Genomic DNA, 25,628 nt, shown 5'->3' on the forward strand with positions numbered 1-25,628 from the left:
CCATCTGTTGTTGAAAATTGTAACTACTGTAATTTCGAAAGTTTGTCTGCCTGAAAATGTACTGTTGTCCCAAGCATATTGCAACAAACGGTGTATTTCTATCGCTGCTCGTTTAGTTTTTATTGCCGTTTCAAATATACCGGTCATTTTTGAAACACCCTGTAGCTTTACGTATCAGCTTCACGATGACATGCCCATCATTTCATTAATTTTACAGTAATTGTGATATTTGCATTTAAGTAAGACTGCATGAAATTCGAAAAAGTGTGGAATTGAAAAATAGGGGTTTCTGCGATTATGTGTTTGGTGTATATTGCATAATATATTGCTGTGTATGAAACTTAGCTACCATATTGAACTTTTCTTTAGACTTTGGTGGAGGTCTCTACCCATCATCAATCCGGAGAAAAATGATCACACGCAGCGCATCCATTTACGTTTACACACGCCATCAATACAGCTAGAATGAAATATCCATAACTTTCCTCATATCTCATAAACAGTTTGAGATATCTAAAGGAAATTTTGGAAAAAGATTTAGTACCTGGGGATACAGATCGTGAATACAGGAGAGTGGCTGGTCAAATATTTACCAAAGAAGATCACCATTTAGCCATATGTTTTGAGAAGTAATTTTATTTAGACAACCGATGTCGGCATCTCGTTAATGCCATATTCATGCCCCTATGCACTCCATGCTTAGACAGTCAGATCATTCGATACTTGCATAACACTGGAGCCACCAGCCTCTGGATTCCGTGAATTCATTTTTAAAGAGTAATTCGACAATTGATGAACACCTTATGGACATGAAACAGTGTCGAATAGACATCAAAACTGTCATGAAAATTGTCAAATGCAGCAAAACAGTCTCTCACAAAAACTAATAATTGAAGAAAACTATAAATTATAAAAATCATAACTGAAGGAAATTAAATAATAAATGAATACAAAATTGTTAAGGCTTTAGTGGCCACTTGTTGACAAACTGACTGTTGGTTTCTGTCTCGGGTTTTACGGCCGACGTTTGTTTGATGATTTTTCTGATGATTCGCCATCACAAGTGGCTGGCATTGTCAAAGCATCACAGCACCGGAAATAACCACCGAAAAACCCTTGTACGTTAGCGGGCCAGGTACTTATAATTTAAGGCCGGAGCTCATCTCCAGTCCATCACTAGCAGTGGAGTGTGAAGCTTTGATAATGCCAGCCACTCGCGCAGGCGAAACTTAAGAAAAACCATCGAACAAACATCGGCCAAAGAATCCGAGACAGAAACCAACAGGCAGTATGTCAGTAAATGAACACACATTTTTCTGCACAGGAACTTTGTGCTCTTCCCTCAAAGAACTATCAGACAACACAAAGCGATAAAAACTCCGAACACCCTCTTTCCACGCACGTATACGCAGGCACGCACGCACGCACACACACACACACACACACACACACACACACACACGCACGCACACACACAAACAATCTTCCAAGAAGAATTAGTTAATGTTAGGCACCACAATAACATTCCCAGTCGTAAAATTTCGAAGAAAATAACTGTTACATATTAAGTTCTGTAGGACCATAGCTAACAACTGTGAAGGAAAACAACTGCAAAAGAAACATATAAATCCAGAAAAACCATGTGGTTACAAGGTATGTATACAAAACTTCGTCTGTTTTTCAAATTTGTAAATATTGTCTTAAAAACTAAAATTTATTGTGCATAGACATTAAAGAGCTTTTTTCCTGTGTTATAGAAAGATAATAAAGACCTACTGATGATGATGAAAATACAGTGAAACATACCTGAAAGATTAAAAAAAATAACCGTGCTGATTTACTAAAGGTGGACCTCTCCAAAAAAGAAATCTAACAAATGCAAGGTGACTGTATGTTTTTTTGGATGCTCAGAACACAGGTAAGGGAGTAGAAGAGCTCCACTTAAGATTTACAAAACATAATCGTAGACATCATTTTGGTTCAGCACTTCCCCTCCAGCGCTCAGATGCACTCACCAGCTGCCCACAACCCCCACTACTACTGCTCTCACCACGCTTTCCCTGCCAATTACGCATCTATCGGCCACACTACTCTGTGTGCCCTCTACTGTGCTGATTCCAATGATTCTATACAACCGGTAGGCACATGTAAACCATTTCACCGTCCTCAGTGGAGGATGACATGACTGGCTGGTACCACTTGTACACTGTCTACAGCGTTCCAATGTGGCTGGCGTATTATTTTAAAGGGTGACTGAGATTTTCCGAAATGATCTTATATTGGACGTTTTGGTATTCGCATTTGCCTGTCATATTCAGGATCGTACGTGCTTCATGACTACTAATGCTATCATCACTCCAACGTGTTCTTTCTTTCATTTCGATCATGTCTTCTTCGATGTAGAGATGGAACAATAGGGGCGAAACACTACATTCCTGTCTTAAACCCTTTTTAATCTGAGTACTTCGTTTTGGTCGTCCACTCTTACTTTCCCCTCTAAGTTCTTGTACATATTGTATATTACCTGTCTCTCCCTATGGCTTACTTCTATTTTTCTCAGAATTTCGTCGTCTTGTACCATTTGACACTGTCGAACGACTTTTCCGGTTGACAAATCCTATAAATGTGTCTTGATGTTTCTTTACTCTTGTTTCCATTATCAACCGCAACGTCAGAATTGCTTCTCTGGCGCCTTTGCCTTTCCTAAAGTCAAACGTTCTTGTTGGCAACTTGGATGCATGAGCTATTAAGCTGATTGTGCGATGATTGTTACACTTGTCAGCTCTTCCAGTCTTCGGAATTGTGTGGATGATATTTTTCCGAAAGTCAGATGGTATTGAGCCGTGCGCGGCTTGCAGTCATGCCGTTTATCGCTCGTCATCTTGTTTTTGTGGTACTGTCGCCTCGTTTTTTTTTCTTTTAATTCTCTTTACTGGCGTCACTATGTTGCTGGTTTGCTTGCCCATGGGTGGCAGCAGCAGAACTTACTGATAAGTGCACTGTCGTACCATCTCTGGAGCGACCGCTAGTATTTCCAGGTCGTCGTCTGTCGAGAGTTCAGTCCGGACGCACCTTCAGTGAAGTCGGGGACGGAACGCCAATGAGGTGCGGACAGCCAGTGCTCGCCGACCGCTGGCGACACACATGAGATGTCCGACGGCAGGAGATTGGAGAGGGACGGCCGTTGGTAGGTCGTTAGGTTGGTCGTCTCATCAGGCGATGTGTATTTGGTCTTTTTACTGTTTCTGGGCCTTGTCACTTGATCATCTTGCCGGACGTGGGTCGGTTCCTTCCTTGGGCAGAGATATCGTGGCCAATGGGCAAGAGTTACCTCTGCATGGATGGGTCCGAGCCAGGGTGCCCGGGTCGCAGTGTCTCCGAGTTCCGAACGGACATGGAGTGAAGTCAGGTTGGAGCTGCAGTCAGCTTCGGACAGCCAAGATTCGCGCGACCGTCGCCGTCACACGTAACTTGAGTGGGAACGACCTCAGTTGGTCGTTCGGTTGGTCGTCTCATCTGATGCCGTGTACTTGGTCGCTGATCACTTGTGGAAACTCCCTATGTGTCGAATTGATTCGTCGTTGTTGTTCCACAATGATTGCTTTTACGATTGTTGGAGTTCTTGTGCAAGTTTGTTTATGTCGAATTGTGTGTAGATTCTGCGATTTCCACTGAGAAGATGAATGCTGTCTGCGTACTGGAATAGGCAGTTGGTCGGTTGCGACAGAGGGAATTGATTAGGTTGTTGGTTGCTTCTTCAGCCGTCCCGATTGTTTAGTGTTTCGCTTGGCTGCCTGTCTCCCCTAAAGTGTGGTTAGAGTTTCCTCCCTTGTAACTCTTCTGAGCGTCACTGTTTGTTGTTTGTGATTAGTATTTTATTTACTCACAGGTACTGTAACAGGCCTTCAGCCGTGTATTAATATTGTTTGTTTTATGTTTAGTGTATGGCCTTCAGCAGAACTTCATGACAACTATTTTAAGATTAGGCCTTCAGCCGTGTTTTTATTTAAAATTCTTGTTGCTCAGTATTTAGGCCTTCAGCCGCGTTTGTTTCAGAACTGTGACTTAATATGTAAATCATTGTCTGTAAGGTTTCTCTTTAATTATCTTGAATTCTTGAAACGGCCTTCAGCCGTGTTCTGTAAGTGAATATCTTAAGGTTGTCTTTAATTATTCTTGAGTAATTGTTTGGGCCTTCAGCCGACAAGATACTTCAAGTTTTCTTAAGATGCTTTTCTGTTGTGCTGTGTGAAAGCTTATCTTTAAAGCCTCTATTTTATTATGTAAAGAAAATGTTCTTTATTGGGCTTTCAGTCGAAGAATTAACTTGAATTTTCTTTAATATGGTCTTTAGCCGGCATTTTTTAATACTTCGCTTTTAAAGAATTTCCGTAGCTGATCTGAAACATTATTCCGGCCTTTAGCCGAGAAGATATTATAATTTTACTTAAGTAAGGCCTTCAGCCGTGCTCTAAATCCTGGTATTTTAAAAGCAATCATTTAAGCTTATTATCGAGAAGTTACTTGGGCCCTCAGCCGTGAACTGATCTTTGTTGTTTTAAAGAGAAAACTGTGCATTGGTTTGAGGAATAAAGTTGTGTGTGTTCTTATATAACTAACGGTAATAGACCTTGGCCCCTTCCCACAACCAGACCAGCTCTGTCCTGCGAAACCAGATTTCAGGTATGTCGCCATTCTACGCACCGACGTGAATAGTCTTTTTTTTTTTTTTTTTTTTTTTTCCACGTCCCCCAATGATTTTAGAAATTCTGATGGAATGTTACCTATCCTTTGTCCCTTATTTGATCTTAAGTCTTCCAAAGCTCCTTTAAATTCTGATTCTAATACTGGATCCCCTACCTCTTCTAAATCGTCTCCTGTTTATTCTTCTATCACAATCAGACAAATCTTCCGCCTCAGAGAGGCCTCCAGTGTACTCATTCCACCTATCTGCCCTCTCTTCTGCATTTAACAGTGGGTACGCCTTACAATCGAGAATCTGATTTCGGAAGCTCTGTCTGACTTTGGTGTATCTAACTGAAATGTTCCATTATCTCACGGCTTTTCCGAGTATACATCCGGCTCTATTCGCTGTTACGAGCTGAAATTTATAATTTTTACGAACAATTTTCTTGGAGAACATCGGTTTCTTTGTTACTTATTTGTGAACATAAACAGTCACAACAGCAACTGCAGTTAGCGTTCGTAGAGTTGCAGTGCCTGCTCCGTTCACTGTCATGGTCTACCAGCATGGTGTAAGGTCTGGAGATTGTGTAAAACAGACCGAAACTGGTAACCTCATAAAAAAATTATTACTGTTGTGACCGTTCATGTTCATTTTTGAGCTCAAATTTGTTACAGACCTCAATTAGTTCTTCCCCCCTCTCATTGCCTGTCCTAAGCCAATATTCTCTTGTAACCTTTTCTTCTACTACTTCTCTTACAACTGCGTTCCAGTCCACCATGACTATTAGATTTTCACCTCCATTTACGCATTGTACTACCCTTTCCATATCCTCATATACTTTCTCTATCTCTTCACCTTCAGATTGCGACGTCGGCTTATATACCTGAACTACCGTTGTCAGTGTTGGTTTGCTGTCAATTCTGATAAGAACAACCCTATCACTGAACTGTTCACTGTAACGCACTCTCTGTCCTACCATCCTCTCCATAACGAATCCTCTCACTTTATACCATTTTCTGCTGCTGTCGTTATTACCCTATAATCATCTGACCAGTACTCCTTGTCTTCTTTCCATTTCAATTCACTAACCCCTACTATATCTAGCTTGAGACTTTGCATTTCCTTCGTCAGATTTTATAGCTTCCCTTCATCGTACAAGATTCTGACATTCCACGACTGCCGGCCGGTGTGGCCGTGTGGTTCTAGGCACTTCAGTCTGGAACCGCGTGACCGCTACGGTCGCAGGTTCGAATCCTGCCTCGGGCATGGGTGTGTGTGATGTCCTTAGGTTAGTTAGGTTTAATTAGTTCTAAGTTCTAGGCGACTGATGACCTCAGAAGTTAAGTCGCATAGTGCTCGGAGCCATTTGAACCATTTTTGAACCATTCCACGACTCGTAGAACGTTTATCTTTCCGTTTGTTATCCAATCTTTTCCTCATTGTCACCTCCCCATTGGCAATCCCCTCCCTGAGATCCGAATAGTGGACTATTCCGGAATCTTTTGCGAATGACTCATGACATTTTTTCAGTTACAGGCCACATGTGCTTGGATACACCTTATGTGTCTTTAATGCAGTGGTTTATTGCCTTCTGCATCCTCATGCCGTCGATCATTGCTTATTCTACCGCCTTTAGGGGTAGTTTCCCACACCAAGGACAAGAGAGTGCCTTGAACCTCTGTCCAATCCTCTGCCATCCTTGACAAGGACGTTGGCTGAATGAAGGAGGTTTCCGGCCAGCATTGCTAATTATTAATCAAAATTTAAGCTGTGTGGGGTTCTAACCCAAGACTGATGAGGTTTTGATTACTAATCAAAGACGCTATCCTCAGACCACGTGTTGTCTTACACCAGTGACTTATGGGTGGTCTACAAGGCGCTTGCACGACTGATTCTTCAGTATTGTTCTTCAATTTGGGATCCTTGCTAGATGGGACCGATGGAAGAGACAGAGAAGATCCATCGAAGATGGTGCGTTTCGACAGTAGAGACTCTTCCGGGTTGTTGGGCTCTGTGGCAGGCGACAGTCAAGCTCGTATCCCACAGCTGTCTGGGGTGTCTCCAGACGCGTCTTCTCAGGTCACTGGGGATCTGTTCGAAGCGAGGCTCATCACTGAAGATAATTCTACTCCAGCCAATGAGATTCCAGGCTGAAGACGTTTCTGGAGACGCACTCCCGGCAGTGGGATACCAGCGCTATGTTGCCGTTCATGGCAGTCGATCCTGGGCTTACGTTTCAGCAAGATAAACGTCCGCCCGCACACAGCGAGAGTTTATACTGCTTGTCTTCGAGCTTTCCAGACTCTACCGTGGCAGAAAGGTCGTCGGATCTGTCCCTAATTGAGTACATTTGGAACACTATTGGCAGGGACCTGCAATCATGTCGGAATTTTGACAACCTAATGCTCCAATTGGACATAATTTGGCACGATATTCCTCAGTAGAACATATAACAACTCTGTCATTCAATGCCAAGCTGACTTGATTGTATAGGGGCCAGAGGTGGGCCAACTCGTTATTGACGTGCTCACTTAGTGAAGCCTTTCCTCTTGAATAAATCATCCACTTTTTCTGAATCTTTAATCGCTTGTTCATCTGTAGAAGTATGTCACATCTTTTGAGTTTCGTTTCATTTGGATAAGTACTTGGTGGTGCGTGTTTTTTTTTATCTTGCAGTTTCTTTGATAGTGTTTGTGAAGGAGAATTAACTGCTGACATTTTTGCGACATCGACAACTCGTTTAACCAGAATATTATTTCATGTCTACTTTACACAATTTACAAACACTCGAGGGTATGTAACTTAAACCATAGGCCTTAAAATTATGGTATTCACTTTTATAGTTAACTAATAGAGTACCTGGCGTTGTCTGGGTATGTAGATATTACAGTCTTCTATTAGTTCCCCTCCTTCTTTCCCCTCTGCCTCTGTTCATTTCCTCCTCCACCTCTCTATCCATCTACTCCTACTCCCTCTCTCTTTCCGTCTGGCTTCCTCCTTCTGTCCATCTGCTCCTTCCGCTCTATGCTCCCTCTCCCTCTCCCGGTATGCTATGCCAATATCCTCTTCCTCTCTATCTCCTCCTCACGGCCTCTACATTCTCCTCCTCTCTCTTCCATTACGTCCTCTTCCCTTCCCTCCATTGCCCCTGCCCTACCTCTAACCCTGGTAAACAGTATGTGTACAAAGTTTGGCTGAAATCGATCCTGGGATTTAGCAGGCAGTTTTTGCCCTTGGATTTGCCCGTTGTACATATGTCAGGTATATTTCACACATATCTAATGTATTTACCACCTGTTTCTACACTTACCTCGGTTGTTCTTCTCTAGCGAATTTCGCCCTGCAGTTTCGTTTTTGAGCAGCTCAGTATTTATAACGTCGTATCTCCTGAACTACGTGATATAATTTTGCTCGGACATTCACTGCTGTATGTGAATAGCGCGTGCAAAATGAATCGCGAATAAATCTTGTAGTAAAGAAGTATTAAATAGAAACGTCATGGTGGATGTGGCAGTTTTAATGCATGAACAGCAAAAATGCAGTAACATTCTTGTCATCATTTTGCGGGCGCTGTCAGTGAGAAAAACTTTTGTAAAGGTTTCGAAGTATATGTAAAGACTGAAGTCAATAAGTGCTTTCATTCTCTAATACTGGATGAATAAAGTCTGTGTATTAACGCGTCATGCGCTACACTTCTTCTTAACCCCCACAAATGTGTACCACGTTTGATTGAAATCGGAGGTTTAGAAAGGCGTGAAATGTACATACATACGTACATTTTTATAAGATTATGGATTACACAGCACTGGTCGGTAAGACTGGTCCATTACCTGTGATGCCTAATGCGACTCGCAAGTGCATATTCATAAGGATATTTTTAAAATATATTAAAATTCGCAGAGACTGGTATTCATACTAGAGACATTTACCATTGCACTTAACGCCCATACAGTATCCGAAGGATTGGGAATTTTGTTTATGTGCCTGGTCATGGAACGTTTGAAATGATTGAGAAAGTCCTGCAGTAGAAGCGACTAACAGTCCGTGTGACAGCAACAATCATAAACAGAAACAGATAACATGTCTCTTGCATCGTGAAATCATGAATATACGAAGATAAGATTTAGGAAGAAATTCTTTTGGTCTGAGAGTTCGATCGTTTGTGTAACTGCAAAAGGCAAATAATCGTCGACGTGGAGGCGGTAGGAACATAATAAGAGTTTGGCTTGTTCCGGTTAGAGGTCGTATTCTGAAACCTTCGTCCGGCTTGATAACCAGTTCACAGTAGCAACTATACAAGTCGCATCGTTTGACGTGGAATTGGAATCATGTGGCAAATTTGTATGTTTCTGGAACGCAAAAGTTTTATTAATGATAAAAGTCACAGAAGGCGATAGGGAAGATTGTGTATTACGTTCTGATCTGGGGGCGATCTACAGATTGTAATGTTTGAAAAAAATACATCAGATTCGAGATCGCATTTAAATACTTATTTTAAATAGACTGATTTAAATGCGATCTTGGCTCCGAAGTAGTTCTTCACTTATTACAATAGGAAAGAATGTGCGACCAGTCGAAGATAGAAACAGGCACTATTATTTTTTAGTGTGCCACCAATATTAACATGAAGCTGTTTCTGAAACATTAGCTAAGTTCTGTGGTACTAATTGCTCTGTTAGACCTGAGGGAACTTCTTCGTTTTGTGTCTTACTCTGCCTTCCTTCTGCATCACTTATTACGCCAGGTGGCGTGGGAAGATGACTCGCTGGATGGAAGACGAGAGATCATCCCAAACCGCTGCGTACGCTCTCTGGGAAAGAAATATATGCAACGTCATAACTGTCACAGCGTTTTTAAACAGGTGCTCAACATTATTCTGCTTTTTTTTTTAATTTGCCTTCTGAGTGGATTTCATACAGCCATCACGTGCATAAGATAAGACGGTGGTCGGAAAACACTTGATACTTATCGCACAAGGGATGTATATATACTCCTCCGGCACTGTTGTCCAAACTATATCCGTCAGTTGACTGAGAAAAAGGTAAGGTTGACATCGCTGCTGCACTTGTACAGTATTCACTTTAATTCACTGCTATCGCCGGATATACAGTGGGGTGCAGAACCTCACAACGAAAGTAGCTGTCGCATGGTGTATCTAGTAACGTAGGTCGATGAAACTTGGACCGTCCGTAGAGAGAACTACTACATTATAGTACAGAAGGTAACTGAAAGAAATGAGCAATGAGACGAACATAAATGACTCATTTATACAAACACAATAATTACACCACGATTCATGATGCTCCGTAGGACATCACAGAAGGTGGGACTTGGTTCTCTGTCGGGCGGCAGTGCATGGCCTGCAACGTGTTACCATGCTGACCACAAGACCAGAAAGGAGTTCTTGTCGTAGGACGTTCCATTTCTGCACCAGGGCGGTTGGATGGTCGTTAGAGCATGCGGACGTGCTGCTACACGTCTCTCCAACGCTATCCATACGTGCTCGATGGGATTTAAGTCGGGTGGAGGGGGGGGGGGGGGGGGCGAGCAGGCCAGTCCATTCGTTGAATATGCTCTCGTTCCAAGAGCTCATCCAACTGCGCTGTTCGATGATGCAGTAGCCGGCCGTGGTGGCCGAGCGGTTCTAGGCGCTACAGTCTGGAACTGCGCGACCGCTACGGTCGCAGGTTCGAATCCTCTCTCGGGCATGGATGTGTGTGATGTCCTTAAGTTAGTTAGGTTTAAGTAGTTCTACGTTCTAGGGGACTGATGACCTCAGAAGTTAAGTCCCATAGTGCTCAGAGCCATTTGAACCATTTTTGATGATGCGGTAGCTCGTTGTCATCCATGAGAGTTTCTCATGGTCGAATGCACCCCTGAAAAGACGCACTTGGGGAGAGAATGCAGTGTCACAGTAACGTTGACAGGTGAGTGTATAGTGTTCAAAAGTTTGGAGGTCCCTACACGCATGAACCATATCGCTCCACATACCGTAGCATCTGGTTCACCAAAACGATCATGTTCGACAATGCTGAACATAGCCCTCATATGGCGACAGGTGGGAACACGTAATGCAGCCAAGTATGTTGTTGAGAGTAATGGATTGGCCTGTCCATTGCCCCAACTGAAATCCCATCGAGTACATGTGGGATGCGTTGGGCAGGCGTGCACCAGCGACCATCCAGCGTTGGAGGAATGGAACGCCCTGCCACAAGAACTCCTTACCAACATTGTGGACGGGAGGGGAACACGTTGTAAGCCCGCACGGCCGTCCGTGGTGAACGCACACCCTTTAAGAACCATGTCCCGCCTTTTGTAATGTTCAGGGAACCATCTTGAATAGCGGTGACTACAAAGTGTTTTTTTTTTTTTTTTTTTAATGGAGCTTTCATTTCTGTTGCCTCATTGTGCATTTCTTTCAGTTAATTTTCTGTACTGTACTATACTATAGCATTTCTTACCATGAATGGATCAAGTTTCATCGAGCTATGTTACTTGCCATTGACACATCATGTGAAAGTTACTTCCTTCCTTAAGTCTGCACACCAGTGAAGTTGAAAGCTCATAGATGTTAATGTTGTTTCCTACTATTAAGTTTCCGTTCTAGGATAACATTTTTGAGCGTTTCTATTTTGAACAGCTATCCACACTATATATATGTATATTCTGAATTGTCAAAACAGACTACAGTATAAAATTTGCAGTGCTGAGATGGCTACACAGGCACGTTCCAGAAGACAATAAATAAGAAAAAAGAAAAATCGCCACTCGGGACAAACCTAAGCGTTTGACTAACGGGTGTCACGTAGCAATTTAAGCGTTCGACTGCCTACTGTGAATAAGATCGCTGCAGAACTGAATGTTGGCTGTCAGAAAACCATTCCCATTGGGACTTTATGGTGACAAATGAACCGCTTAGTTTTTGAGCAGTCGACACCGCCTCGACTCCTTTGGCTTCCCATGAGGTCTGTCCACTCTCCGTGCACTGGATGATGTTAACAACCATGTTGCTGCTCTCTGATCGGATATAACAAAAATTCTGGGCCAAGAAACACATTCATCGAATGTGGGAAAAACTTTGGTAAATGGTTGACGATCCAGGACACAGCACGTCGAAAAGAAATGACAGCAGGAGGAGAATCATAGGTATAACATACACCATATCGGCGAGTTCGGCAATAATGGAAATGTGTGGCTAAAGATATTGAAAAGGATGTAAGGATAACTGATCATTTTATACCACGTAATTTGATATCAAACGTACAGCTCGGCTTTGGAAGTCATGTAACAACTGAAAATGCTATATCCTCTTTTCTCTGTGAGGTACTGGATGCGTTAAACAAAAGCTTTCGAACGCTAGGCATATTTTTCGATTTAACTAAGGCGTTTGATTGTGTTGGTCACAAATATTGCTCCAGAAGTTGGAATTGGTTCACCTCTTACTTTAACAACAGACAGCAAAAGGTCATTATTAAAAGATCATTATTCTCAGTGCTGAGAATGGCTGTGACGTGGGTTCTGAGTCGGGTACGGTCAAATGGGGGTGCCCCAGGTGTCAGTGTTGGGGCCACTCCTGTTCCTTATTTATATAAATGATATGCTAGTATTACTAGTAGCTCTAAAATATTTCTGTTTGCTGATGACATTAGTTTGGTAGTAAAAGATGTTGTTTACAACATTGGCTCGGTTTCAAATAGCGCAGTTCATGACATAAGATCATGGCTTGTAGAAAATAAACTAACACTAAAGTTCAGTGAGATTCATTTCTTTACAGTTTCTAACACACAATTCAACAAAACCCGACATTTTGATTTCACAGAATGGGCATATGATTAGTGAAACTGAACAGTTCCAATTTCTGCGTGTTCAGATAGATAGTGAACTGTCATCAAAAGCCCACGTTCAGGATCTTGTACAAAGACTTAATTTTTACGATTCCAACGTTATCTGAAGTAAGTGATTGTTCGTTACGAAAATTAGTCTAATTTGCTTATTTTTATTAACTTATGTCGTATGGTATTATATTTTGGGTAAATTTTGCCATTCTAAAAGGATATTGTTGCCTCAGAACGGACGTGGTGTAAGTTGGCGAACCTCATGTCGACCCCTGTTCACTAGTTTGGGTATTTTGAAAATGGGCTCTCAATATATCTATTCTTTACTGTCGTTTCTTGTTAACAATATCAGCTTATTCCCAAGAGTAAGCAGATTTCACTCAGTTAATACTCAGAAGAAACCCAACCTGAATTTGGGTCGGACTTCCTTTTAACTCTTGTGCAGAAAGGGATGCAGTATACTGCTACATCCATTTTCAATAAGCTGTCACAAGAATTAAAAAAATTGTTAGCATATCGAAACTGGGTTCCCTCGTTCACTCCTATTCTGTTGAGGAGTTCCTTGAAAAATAAGCTGATTCTTACTGTGATGAACCTTTTGCATTTCCTTTATGTTTTCGTCTTCTTTAAAGGCAAAGAGAGAAGATGAAGCGGTAGCCCATCATAGAGCCTATGCCTACCGTCATGTATTTTTTGACTTTCAGTTGTTAAAAAACGGAGGATTTTTTCTGGTACCAGTAGGCGGAAGGAAGGATTCGCGCTCAGCTAGTGAACGAGGGAGAAGCACGCCATTTTTAGCGAGTAATTGTAGACCGCCATTTTGGGGTCGCTATGAATTAAGTGAGGAGTATGTATTTCATATGTGTACCGTTTAGAAAAATACAGTATTGTTTTATTAACAGAAAGGTCGTGTGAGTTGTTATTTCAAATAGTACAATAATTACAAGAACTGAAGCCCACCTGTGTACTTTGGAAAATTACGAAGATCCGATAAGCTTAATGGGAACACGGTCAAGACTTCAAAGGTGAACACGGCGACCAAACGTAGCATTATAAAGAATGGTAAGCACAAATCTACAGCGGAGAAAGAAACTACTTCGCCCTGCAAAATAATATGAACTAATACGAACTTATTTCCAGGCATAGCTCAGCTTATTGTGCTTGTCATTCATGCCGAAAAATTAATCTCATTGATTCAATACATTTTAAAAAGCCACGCATTTCAACATTTTATCATCTGTTCCATTATTTTATTATATTATATTACGTTGTACTGTTGATTGCGTTTACGTAAGCTTATGGCTTGACTTCTGGGTTCATTAACATATTATTTTTATCTGTTATTACTCTTATGTTGAAATTTCATGTACTAACAAGCTCCACGACCTTGGAAATTTTCTCGTCCGTTTAATCCTACGGAACGTGACGTGTAAATATATAAAATAAGAAAAAAACGAGCTCGTGAACAATCAGAGAGTTACCTTATCCTCCACTCAGATACATTCCCACTGTGAGACGTTCGTAATCGGTTTGGTACAACAGCAACACTCAACTTTTCAATTGCACGATTTGATGGCTGAAAAGCACATAAGAATGATGTTTGGAGCAAAGGGGTTAGGTGAACTAGATAGAAACTAGAAGCTACGACCGAAGACCGATTTACGGATTTTACATAATATCAGTTAGTAATGAAAGTTGCTATGTTTGCAGGTTACAACCTTCACGAGAATGAGGACGTCTGCTTACATTGCTGTGCTGGCGCTGCTGTTGGGCAGTGTGACGACTGCCGACGAGCATGACCGCAGTCACCTAGTCGAAAAGCTGCTGCGCCTCGGCTCTGGACAACTTGCTGCAAAGCTGCTACCAGGCCTTAAACTCACTCACGTCGGTGCTGTTAGACCCATTTCCGGTGACGACGTGGAAGTCAGCAGACTCTCCTTCTCACTGGATTCTACAACCCAAGAGTGAGTGCAACTTGGCGTTTGCCTAAAGGGTCCTAAAATTTCACTAGACATTACTTGGCGTTCGATAAACTGCTAATGTAGTCATGTAATCTTTCTAACCCTTTGACTACTGTTGACGTGTTAACTAGCCATCCTTCACCAGTGTCCAGGTGCTAAGGAAGTGTTTAAATGCGACCCTTTCATTTTCCTTAAGCGCTACTGACATGTTTTCGCGTCCATTTCCTCAGATACACTAACTGCTGCAGACGAATTTCTTCCATATCCCAGTGAATAAAAAAAATCGCGTATATATCACACTACATATTTGTCTGTTTGCATGCTATCATTTGCAGAAGAAATCGGTTCGATATTTTGAGCCATTTAGGAAATATGACGATTGTTACGAACACATAATTCCCTAGAATGAGATTTTCACGCTGCAGCGGAGTGTGCGGTCACATGCAACTTCCTGGCAGATTAAAACTGTTTGCCGAACCGAGACTCGAACTCGGGACCCTTGCCTTTCGCGGGCAAGTGCTCCACCATCTGAGCTACCCAAGCACGACTCACGCCCCGTACTCATAGCTTTACTTCCGCAAGTACCTCGTCCCCTATTTTCCAAACTTCACAGAAGATCTTCTGCGATGGTACAGCACTCGTGGCTGCCGCGTCGCGGTCGCGAAGTGGGCCGAGGCAGTACCAGACAAGTTTTACAGTCTGACGATAACTCAAGGATTTGTAGTTTCAGCTTGTCGATGTCCACTATGGACAAACGGTAGTTACTGTTATTCTGAAGAAGGTTTGGTTATCCCTACTGAGACCTTGGTAAATTCTAGGTAGACGGTGCAACTGAGGCTGTTGATTATTAAAATTAAAATTAATATTTATACAGTTGCTAACAGGGCCGCGAAATGTTGAAGATATTCTCTGTTTACTATTCTCTGTTTACTATCCTCTGTTTACTATTCTTGCCAGCTGCACAGTGAAATTGTGCTGCAGCGTCACACAATCATCCATCGGCCACCATAGTTTACAGTTTTCCATTTTTCGTCGATACCTGTACAAATATCGATTTGCAACCAGTCTGTACAACTCCTTCGTGGTGCGTCGGTTTTTTTGTGTGTATAATGACATGCATGTCTGGTAGAACAGACACTGTGACGATTCACAGCTGCACGAAATATTTCGAAATTTATTCGCTGACTTTGAATCCCTAATATCAGTCGTATTAGGTACAGACCTATTACATAATATTGGCATACGAAAATCTGTGCCAGTCCGGGTCTCGAAATTGGATGTCCCATTAAACACGAGTGGTATCCTAAACCAGGTCGTCTGTCTACGCACGTTCCCTAGTCAGACCCAGAGCTCCATACGCCACACTCTACATCCTTATAACGTAATCAAAGTAATTTTACAAGCATTAGGTGATGAATTTGGTGGGCTACTATAGAAGGATGTTGACAGTGTGAAGGATGTAGATCTGTGTCGGTCCGCTAACAGTAAGTAGAAAAGCCTGTTTCGATTCCGGGTCTGCCATAAATTTTCATATGTCTGTATTGGAAAGCAGATCTACATCTAATACAGCCTATGCCAGGAATTCGCAGTCAGCGAATATACTTCAAAATATATTGAAATCAAAGATCTATACCTACTTGGAAAACAAATATTTTGCACTGAAATTGGGGAGCAATGTTGCACTGATATTGGTTATCTCGTATAAATTATTACTAAAATATCAATTTAAAATGTTCTAAGATGAACACCATCTCGTGTTTAGAAGTTTAGAAATAAACATGCGATTGAAATAATCAGGAGAGGGAGAGAGAGAGAGAGAGAGAGAGAGAGAGAGAGAGAGAGAGAGAGAGAGAGAGAGAGAGAAAATGTGACAGTGGGACATTATGATGTCTTACCTAGCCTGCTGGCGGTAATATTTTCAGAGCTGCTGCTGGCTGCAGGCCAGTGATTTACTCTTTGCAGACAGTATATATCTTGGCTGCTTCAGAAAATTCACAAAACCTCTGCTGAGTATCGTTCTGTGCAAACAATAGTGAACAGACGATTATAATCTACAACTGAAAGATAATTACACTCCTGGAAATGGAAAAAAGAACACATTGACACCGGTGTGTCAGACCCACCATACTTGCTCCGGACACTGCGAGAGGGCTGTACAAGCAATGATCACACGCACGGCACAGCGGACACACCAGGAACCGCGGTGTTGGCCGTCGAATGGCGCTAGCTGCGCAGCATTTGTGCACCGCCGCCGTCAGTGTCAGCCAGTTTGCCGTGGCATACGGAGCTCCACCGCAGTTTTTAACACTGGTAGCATGCCGTGACAGCGTGGACGTGAACCGTATGTGCAGTTGACGGACTTTGAGCGAGGGCGTATAGTGGGCATGCGGGAGGCCGGGTGGACGTACCGCCGAATTGCTCAACACGTGGGGCGTGAGGTCTCCACAGAACATCGATGTTGTCGCCAGTGGTCGGCGGAAGGTGCACGTGCCCGTCGACCTGGGACCGGACCGCAGCGACGCACGGATGCACGCCAAGACCGTAGGATCCTACGCAGTGCCGTAGGGGACCGCACCGCCACTTCCCAGCAAATTAGGGACACTGTTGCTCCTGGGGTATCGGCGAGGACCATTCGCAACCGTCTCCATGAAGCTGGGCTACGGTCCCGCACACTGTCAGGCCGTCTTCCGCTCACGCCCCAACATCGTGCAGCCCGCCTCTAGTGGTGTCGCGACAGGCGTGAATGGAGGGACGAATGGAGACGTGTCGTCTTCAGCGATGAGAGTCGCTTCTGCCTTGGTGCCAATGATGGTCGTATGCGTGTTTGGCGCCGTGCAGGTGAGCGCCACAATCAGGACTGCATACGACCGAGGCACACAGGGCCAACACCCGGCATCATGGTGTGGGGAGCGATCTCCTACACTGGCCATACACCACTGGTGATCGTCGAGGGGACACTGAATAGTGCACGGTACATCCAAACCGTCATCGAACCCATCGTTCTACCATTCCTAGACCGGCAAGGGAACTGGCTGTTCCAACAGGACAATGCACGTCCGCATGTATCCCGTGCCACCCAACGTGCTCTAGAAGGTGTAAGTCAACTACCCTGGCCAGCAAGATCTCCGGATCTGTCCCCCATTGAGCATGTTTGGGACTGGATGAAGCGTCGTCTCACGCGGTCTGCACGTCCAGCACGAACGCTGGTCCAACTGAGGCGCCAGGTGGAAATGGCATGGCAAGCCGTTCCACAGGACTACATCCAGCATCTCTACGATCGTCTCCATGGGAGAATAGCAGCCTGCATTGCTGCGAAAGGTGGATATACACTGTACTAGTGCCGACATTGTGCATGCTCTGTTGCCTGTGTCTATGTGCCTGTGGTTCTGTCAGTGTGATCATGTGATGTATCTGACCCCAGGAATGTGTCAATAAAGTTTCCCCTTCCTGGGACAATGAATTCACGGTGTTCTTATTTCAATTTCCAGGAGTGTAGATTTAAGAGCTGTTCGGCTTAAGGACGGGTAAAGGAACAGGAGATGCTATTCGACTCTAAGGAATAACTGATAGGTCTTCTGATACCCAGGAAAATATAGGCATGATTGTCCAGTTTTTATTGACTTTGTATAAATTTTTCATAGATTACGGTGGGTTAAGCTTTTAGGTGTTCTGAAGCAAATTAGTTTACTGAAAATGATATGGAGTAATAAACAATCTGTTCATGACACAACAGGTAAAACTAAGGATAGAAGAATCGATGACAGAAGGAAAGGATCTGGGAAAAGAGTTAGACAAGGCTGTTGTCTTTCACCTACTCAGTTTAATGTCTGTTTAAATGATTCAGCTGAAAACCTCTTTCAACAACAGAGTGGTGTGATAATGGAAGGAAGGATAATCGAATGCATAAGATTTCTTATGATATCGTGTTACAAAGTACAAATGAAAAAGTCATTTAACAATAATTTGTGAAAGGAACTGAAAGCGTGGAATGTGGGATAACGATAAATGTGCAAAAGACTAACGCAAGGGTTTATGCAAGGCAACTAAGGACAACAGAAATGAAAATTTGTGATGAGTTAGTGGAACACGTTGACAGCTTCAGGTACCAAGGATGCAAAATGACTAGTAGTATGACGCATAATTAAGAAACAAAGATCATTTAAGAAAAGATCAGTAAAATGTCTTGTATGTGGTGTGGCGTGGTATCGTCTCGAAAAAAGAGATGTGGATTTGAAGGAGAAATGGACAGATAAAATAAATAATGAACTTGTGTTACACCTAATGAATACGAATAGACAAATGTTGGAAACAACTAATAGGAGGAAAAGGAAGTGGCTAGCTCACTGGATGATAAGAGACTGCGTAGTAAATGATACATTAGGTACATTTGCATGGACGAGGGGCACTGGAGTGACTCAGAGGATGACTGGGGCTTAAATCCCTATTCAGCAGTCCTAATATCCATAATATGGTGACTGGGAAGACAGCCAGATATGGAAGAAAATACTAGATAATAAACGACATCAAGTTAAGTGAATCATACACAGTTTCGAAAAGGATGGCGAAAAACTGAGAGGGCTAGAGAATGCTGAACTTGCAGTGATGGACCCCACCGTATTGGCAGATCGCATCATCGCCATTATAATCATCAGTCTGCTTAAGTGTTCCTGTACTTTGGCCAAACAGTTATATTGAAATCTGCACGTCAATGGGTGTCGCATTACAGCTTGTTGCCTTAAAGGAGCTACCAGTATTAAATGGTTTAATGCGAGTTTTCATAATCCTAGTTGAGACATTGTCCCTATCTGAATCAGGAACCAAGAACGGAAGGAAGATACTCATCTTGTCCCGTCGATAACGGGGGCATTAGCTACGGGCCCAGGCTGGGATTCGTCGAAGGTGTGAACGAAACTCTCCGCGTCTTTTCAGTGCAACCAATTTTTAGTGCAACCATCCTGCAAATTGCATGAAAAGATTTAAGAAAATTACGGATATTTGGATTGCCTGATAGGAATTTTTACCTCACTTGTTCCGTAAACGACTCTAGGGCCTCAACGACTCCATCACCTTTCTCGAATCATGTTCCCATGTCCAGCATCGGACATCTCAGTTCGTGCAAACCGCACCATAGCTCATTTGCCCAACGTGCATGGTTCTTTCATAACCCAATGAAAGTGAAACATTGCGAAGATGACGCTGTAGTGATCCGTTCACTGTAGCGGCGATGGACGGTAACAAAAACCATATGCATGACATAAGTCTAGGAGCTTCTACATTAAATTTGAAGTTAAGCCAATGATGTCTTTCGTTTATTTCGGAGAAAGCATGTTACCTCTCACGGATGACACTACGAAACATCCATCAACTACTTTTATCATCACAATTCATCCTAATGTCTTCTGAGTAGTATACCTCGTACATGGTGGTACAAGGAAGCGGTAAATTCTGAAGTAATAAGCACAAAGGCAAAGAACATTAATTTAGAAGTTTTATCATTGAAAATAACCTGTGAAATACAGGCTATGAAGTATTGCTAAAAAAAAGGCTTTGCAAAGTCCTACAAGATACCTGTTCAAACTTTTGCCCTCTTGGGATGAAATTCTGAAATTTTGAAAGACAATTCGAATCGCTTCCATTGGTGCTCCTCCAGTCTTAGTTCTCACCTCAGCGATTATCGTTGGGCTAGTGGTATAACCTTCCCTTTGCTTTTGAACATGTTCAGCTGCAAAAGTCTCTATCATATCTATTTTTCCTTCAGACGTTACTTCGTTGTATTCCCTCTGTCACCCGCAAGGAGTAATCACACTAGTCTCCAACCTTTATCCAGTGCATTCGTCGTTCATGTAACTGACGAGAATTTCCATGTTCCCAGTCCCGAAAAATCGGTTTCTTTACGTGCCTAGTTATACAAAAAGGAGTCTCATCCATGAAAAGATTGTCGACAAAATTGGGGCGGTCATTAATTATTACCATAATTTTTCACTGAAGTGTTGTATTCAGATGGTTTCAGTTCCTGTACAACTTGAATTTTATGGGGGTTAACCTCCGGATCAATGCAGAGTACCATAGGCCATTGTTCGGCTTAGATTTAACATAGCCACCTTCTTCCTTATACATTGCCGAGTGCTCTCTCTGATTGACGCCCGAAATGTTTTTAACTTTTCCTGGGTTTCGTACCATACTTTGACCTCTTGGTGAAGTCCTTTTTGTAGCTGTACGTATCTTCTAGGAATTATCAATCCATTTATTGATGACGTGGCGAGATGGAAAGCGCCCATGCCCTCCTGAATTGTAACGAAGTCGGAATTGCCCAAGAGCAGCAGTCAGACTGTCGCCATTCTTGTGAAATACTTTCACGCAAATGCACGTTGTGATACTGGTTCACGACTATTAAACGGCAAGTACTTTGCCGCATAGAGATGCCGCTTCCATCTTTCTACCAACTCATCAGGGCTGCCACAACTACTTTCAAGGTTTCCCAGTACCACACTGCATACAGGTAGGTATGCCACCCCACTATATCATCCCCCATGAGCAGGCTTTTATCAAGTCCTCACCGAACATGAACAGTTATAGTTTGTCCGTCCGCTAGGTTGAAATAAACCGTTAGCACCAGTCTTTTGGATTTGATCTCAGTGAAAGATATGTACATTTGGCAGGCTGACTTCACAGTGACTGTCTCATCAAATGTAGGCTTTCACTGTAGAGATATTTTTTTTCCAGTGACGAGTATTTTACTTATGATACCCCTACGCTGTGTTTTAGTGTGGAAGGAGTCCTGAGTGACCTTACCATCTCTGGAATCTCATCGCTTAAAGTGAAGAGAACTGGTAGAACCATCGAAGTTAGCGGAGACATCACTATGGAAGGAAACTACGAGCTGGCCGGCACTGTGAGAGAGGGCCGTCTGGACGGGGCAGGAGCAATCAGGTGAGTCAATTATCACTTCTTCTCTGGCCCATAATCTACTTGCCGAGTAAATCTAAGAATGTAACAAGCAGACGAGGCTGGTGAGGCAATGGCGCGCACCTCATCATCCAGTTCGATTCGTAGTTGTCGAAGATACTTACATTAGTATTTTGCCAGTAAGAACACTAGATATGTTATGATATCCATCAGACTGTGTGACAATTTTTCGAGTTAAATTTTATATCTTTCTCCTGTGCATAACGGAATGAAAACATGTAACACAGTTGAGTCTGACTTGTCTTTAAAACTGGAACGATAATCTCTTCGTATCCCTTGACGTCCTCCACGCTCTAATCCATATCTAATACAGCATCACAGAAATGGTACTTCACTGCACAGGAGCCATCACAGTTAATCCCCTCACATAGTTAGAAACTTACAAATCAACGCAGAGAAAACAAACTGACTTAGTACTTAATTTTGTCATACGAAAACTCACTACGTTTGTATTCGAAATACATTTACGCATGCAGTGGACGAGCATGTTATCAAGTTCATTTCCTTGAACTTTGCCAAGAGGCAAAGCCTACGGAATTCCACCGTAGCCAGAATAAAAAAAAAATAAAATAAAAAATAAAAAAAAACATGCATAAATGTTTTGACCAGTGGTCATAGCAAATGCATACTTGAGTGAACTCAGATCATACTACTTTGAAAGAGGCCAATATTAAGAGAACACATTTGATAAGAATGCAAATTTGCTGCATCATTTTCATGTATTTTATGTCACACCCTATACCAGGAGTTTTCCACAAGAACGTACAAGCTTCTCTATGTCAGTAAGCCGATTTGATGAACCGTGTCCACTTAAATGTGGAAACCAATGGATTAGGAATGTTTCACGAAACATACGAATGCATTTTAATAAAGCGAGCCGTCTCACGCCTTCTGTGTCAACGAAGAATATTAAGTGTCTGTGATATCGAAAACTGTAGACGTATGAACTTCGAAAAGACATAAAAATAGGTTTCTCAGTCAGTTGTTTGTTGTTAGCGGTTATTTCCTGAAAATCTGTAGACTCTTTTAATTTAAAAAAAATCGTCATTCTGCTTTGGACTCTACATGGCACTTAAGGTTTGCGTTTTATCGGCATAGCTTCACTCTTGTGGTGTTACTGTTTCAGCATAAATGCGCCTGGTTTTCAAGCCTCAGCTACTGCAGATACCACAGCGATTGACGACACCACAGCTAACGTCAACTCTGTGCAGTTATCAGTGTCTGCACCATCTGTTACGGTTAGTATTAGTTGTAAATAAGTGTTTCTCAGTTCATTGCACTGAGAAAAACTGACGTCTGTTTTACTTAAGGATGGAACTATCATTTTGAATAATAACAGATACTAATCCTTCGATCAAATACGTATCTTTATGCTAGCTTTATCATTACGACTTAAAACCGTTGAATGATAGAATTCGCATCACTTCAAGATTTATTATAAAATATCTTATCAACTGAGTATCCGAGTAGTGCAGGAGACTAGAGGATATATCTGCAAAACACTTCACATGTCTTTTTTCGCTTTCCGTAAATCCATATCACCTAATGTGTTCATTTATTTCAGTATATTGAGAATACTGACTTTGTCCCTTCGCTCCAGGATACAGATATTCGAGCGACAACTCCAGATCTGTCTTAACTCCCTCTCCGGTTGTATCCTCTGCTGCTGATATGCCCAGCCGCGGTTTTCTCTTTTGTGCCAACCAGTTAATCTCAGAGTAGCACTTAGACAAAAATATCCGTGCTTATTTGTTGTCTATGTTCCAATCTTTGTCTTCCACTACAGTGTTTACCTGTTGGAGGTTACACCGAGAGGTCTCAACACTTCTCATATCATCTTGTCACTTCTTATTGTCAGCGTCTGCCACACACTCCCGTCCTTGCGATTTCTGTGTCATTTATTATCTTATCAGGTCACTAAATTTTAGGAATCTTTCAGCAACACAACATTTTTAACACCTCCTCTTCTTTCCAGGTGTTCTCAGAGTCCATAGTTCACTTCATTACAATGCTGTGCTCCAAACGTACATTCTCCTAGATTCGTTGCTCAAATTAAGAAGTATGTTTAATACTAGAAGGTTTGTTTTAGCGACTAATGTCATATTTACTTGTGCTGGTCTACTGCTTACACCCGCCCTACTTCTTGCGTAATGTTTTATTTTACTTCGATGGTAGCAGAAGTCCTTCGTCTACTTCTTAGTCTTCAGCTGTGATGTTAAGTTTATTCCTAATCTCTTACCTGTTATTCCATTTTATTTCGTCTTTCTTTGATTTACCCTCAGTCCACAGTCACTACTTATTAGACTGTTCATCTCATTTAAAACGTCCTGTAAATCCTTCTCACTCTCACTGAGGATAACTAAAACAACTACTGTTACCACTGATGTACTTTCATCTTAAATGTTAATCTCATGTCTTTTGGTTTCGTCTTTGCTTGATGTACTTTCATCTTAAATGTTAATCTCACGTCTTTTGGTTTCGTCTTTGCTTCTTCTACGTGCTGTTTGGACAACAGAGAAGAAAGAGTAATTCCTTGCCTTACACCCTTTTTTAACCAACACGTTCTCCCTTGGTCTTCCGTTCTCACTATTCCCTTTTGGTTCTTATACACATTTCATATTACCCTCTACCCATGTAACTTATTCCTACTTTTCCGAGAACTTCGAACAACTAGCACCTTTTTAAGTTTCGGACCGCTTTTAAAATGGCAAATCCAATGAAGGTGTCTTTTCTAAAGTCTTGCCTCCATTATCAATCACAGCTGTCTCTTTTGTGCCTTCACTTCTGCCTTGTTTCTTCGCCAGTCTCTGAAAGCTCTGTCAAAGTATGATAATACACTACTGGCCATTAAAATTGCTACACTAAGAAGAAATGCAGATGATAAACGGGTATTCATTGGACAAATATATTATACTAGAACTGACATGTGATTACATTTTCACACAGTTTGGGTGCATAGATCCCGAGAAATCAGTACCTAGAACAACCACCTCTGGCCATAGTAACGGCCTTGATACGCCTAGGGATTGAGTCAAACAGAGCTTGGATGGCGTGTACAGGTACAGCTGCCCATGCAGCTTCAACACGATACCACAGTATATCAAGAGTAGTGATTGGCGTATTGTGACGAGCCAGTTGCTCGGCCACCACTGACCAGACGTTTTCAATTGGTGAGAGATCTGGAGAATGTGCTGGCCAGGGAAGCAGTCTAACATTTTTTGTTTCCAGAAAGGCCCGTACAGGACCTGCAACATGCGGTCGTGCATTATCCTGCTGAAATGTAGGATTTTGCAGGGATCGAATGAAGGGTAGAGCCACGGGTAGTAACACATCTGAAATGTAACGTCCACTGTTCAATGCGAACAAGAGGTGACCGAGACATGTAACCAATGGCACCCCATACCATCACGCCGGGTGATACGCAAGTATGGCGATGATGAGTACACGCTTCCAGTGTGCGTTCACCGTGATGTCGCCAAACACGGATGCGACCATCATGATGCTGTAAACAGAACCTGGATTCATCCGAAGCAATGACGTTTTGCCATTCGTGCAGCCGCACGGGATTAGCCGAGCGGTCTTGGGCGCTGCAGTCATGGACTGTGCGGCTGGTCCCGGCGGAGGTTCGAGTCCTCCCTCTTGTATGGGTGTGTGTGTTTGTCCCTGGGATAATTTAGGTTAAGTAGTGTGTAAGCTTAGGGACTGATGACCTTAGCAGTTAAGTCCCATAAGATTTCACACACATTTCATTTCCATTCGTGCACCCAGGTTAGTCGTTGAGTACACTATCGCAGGCGCCCCTGCGCCCCTGTCTGTGATGCAGTGTCAAGGGTAACCGCAGCCATGGTCTCCGAGCTGATAGTCCATGCTGCTGCAAACATCGTCGAACTGTTCGTGCAGATGGTTGCTGTCTTGTAAACGTCCACATCTGTCGACTCAGGGATCGAGACGTGGCTGCACGATCCGTTACAGCCATGCGGATAAGATGCCTATCATCTCGACTGCTAGTGATACGAGGTCGATGGATTCCAGCACGGCGTTCACGTTTTACCCTCCTGAACCCACCGATTTCATATTCTACTAACAGTCATTGGATCTCGACCAACGCGAGCAACAATGTCGCGATACGGTGAACCACAATCGCGATGGGCTACAATCCGACCTTTATCAAGGTCGGAA

At 42.6% G+C, this 25,628-nt stretch overlaps 1 protein-coding gene across 1 annotated transcript in view; it reads left to right on the forward strand.

The window, feature by feature from the left end:
- The window catches only part of LOC126457148 (uncharacterized), a 458,596-nt gene that overhangs the window by 426,334 nt on the left and 6,634 nt on the right, over window positions 1–25,628 (forward strand). Inside the window, exons 2-4 of the mRNA XM_050093218.1 lie at window positions 14,233–14,486; window positions 21,249–21,413; window positions 22,576–22,687. Coding sequence (XP_049949175.1) covers window positions 14,233–14,486; window positions 21,249–21,413; window positions 22,576–22,687 — 531 coding nt within the window. The remainder of the gene's footprint in view (window positions 1–14,232; window positions 14,487–21,248; window positions 21,414–22,575; window positions 22,688–25,628) is intronic.

The sequence above is a fragment of the Schistocerca serialis genome, chromosome 2 (genome assembly GCF_023864345.2).
Source record: "Schistocerca serialis cubense isolate TAMUIC-IGC-003099 chromosome 2, iqSchSeri2.2, whole genome shotgun sequence".
NCBI classification, from domain to species: Eukaryota; Metazoa; Arthropoda; class Insecta; order Orthoptera; family Acrididae; genus Schistocerca; species Schistocerca serialis.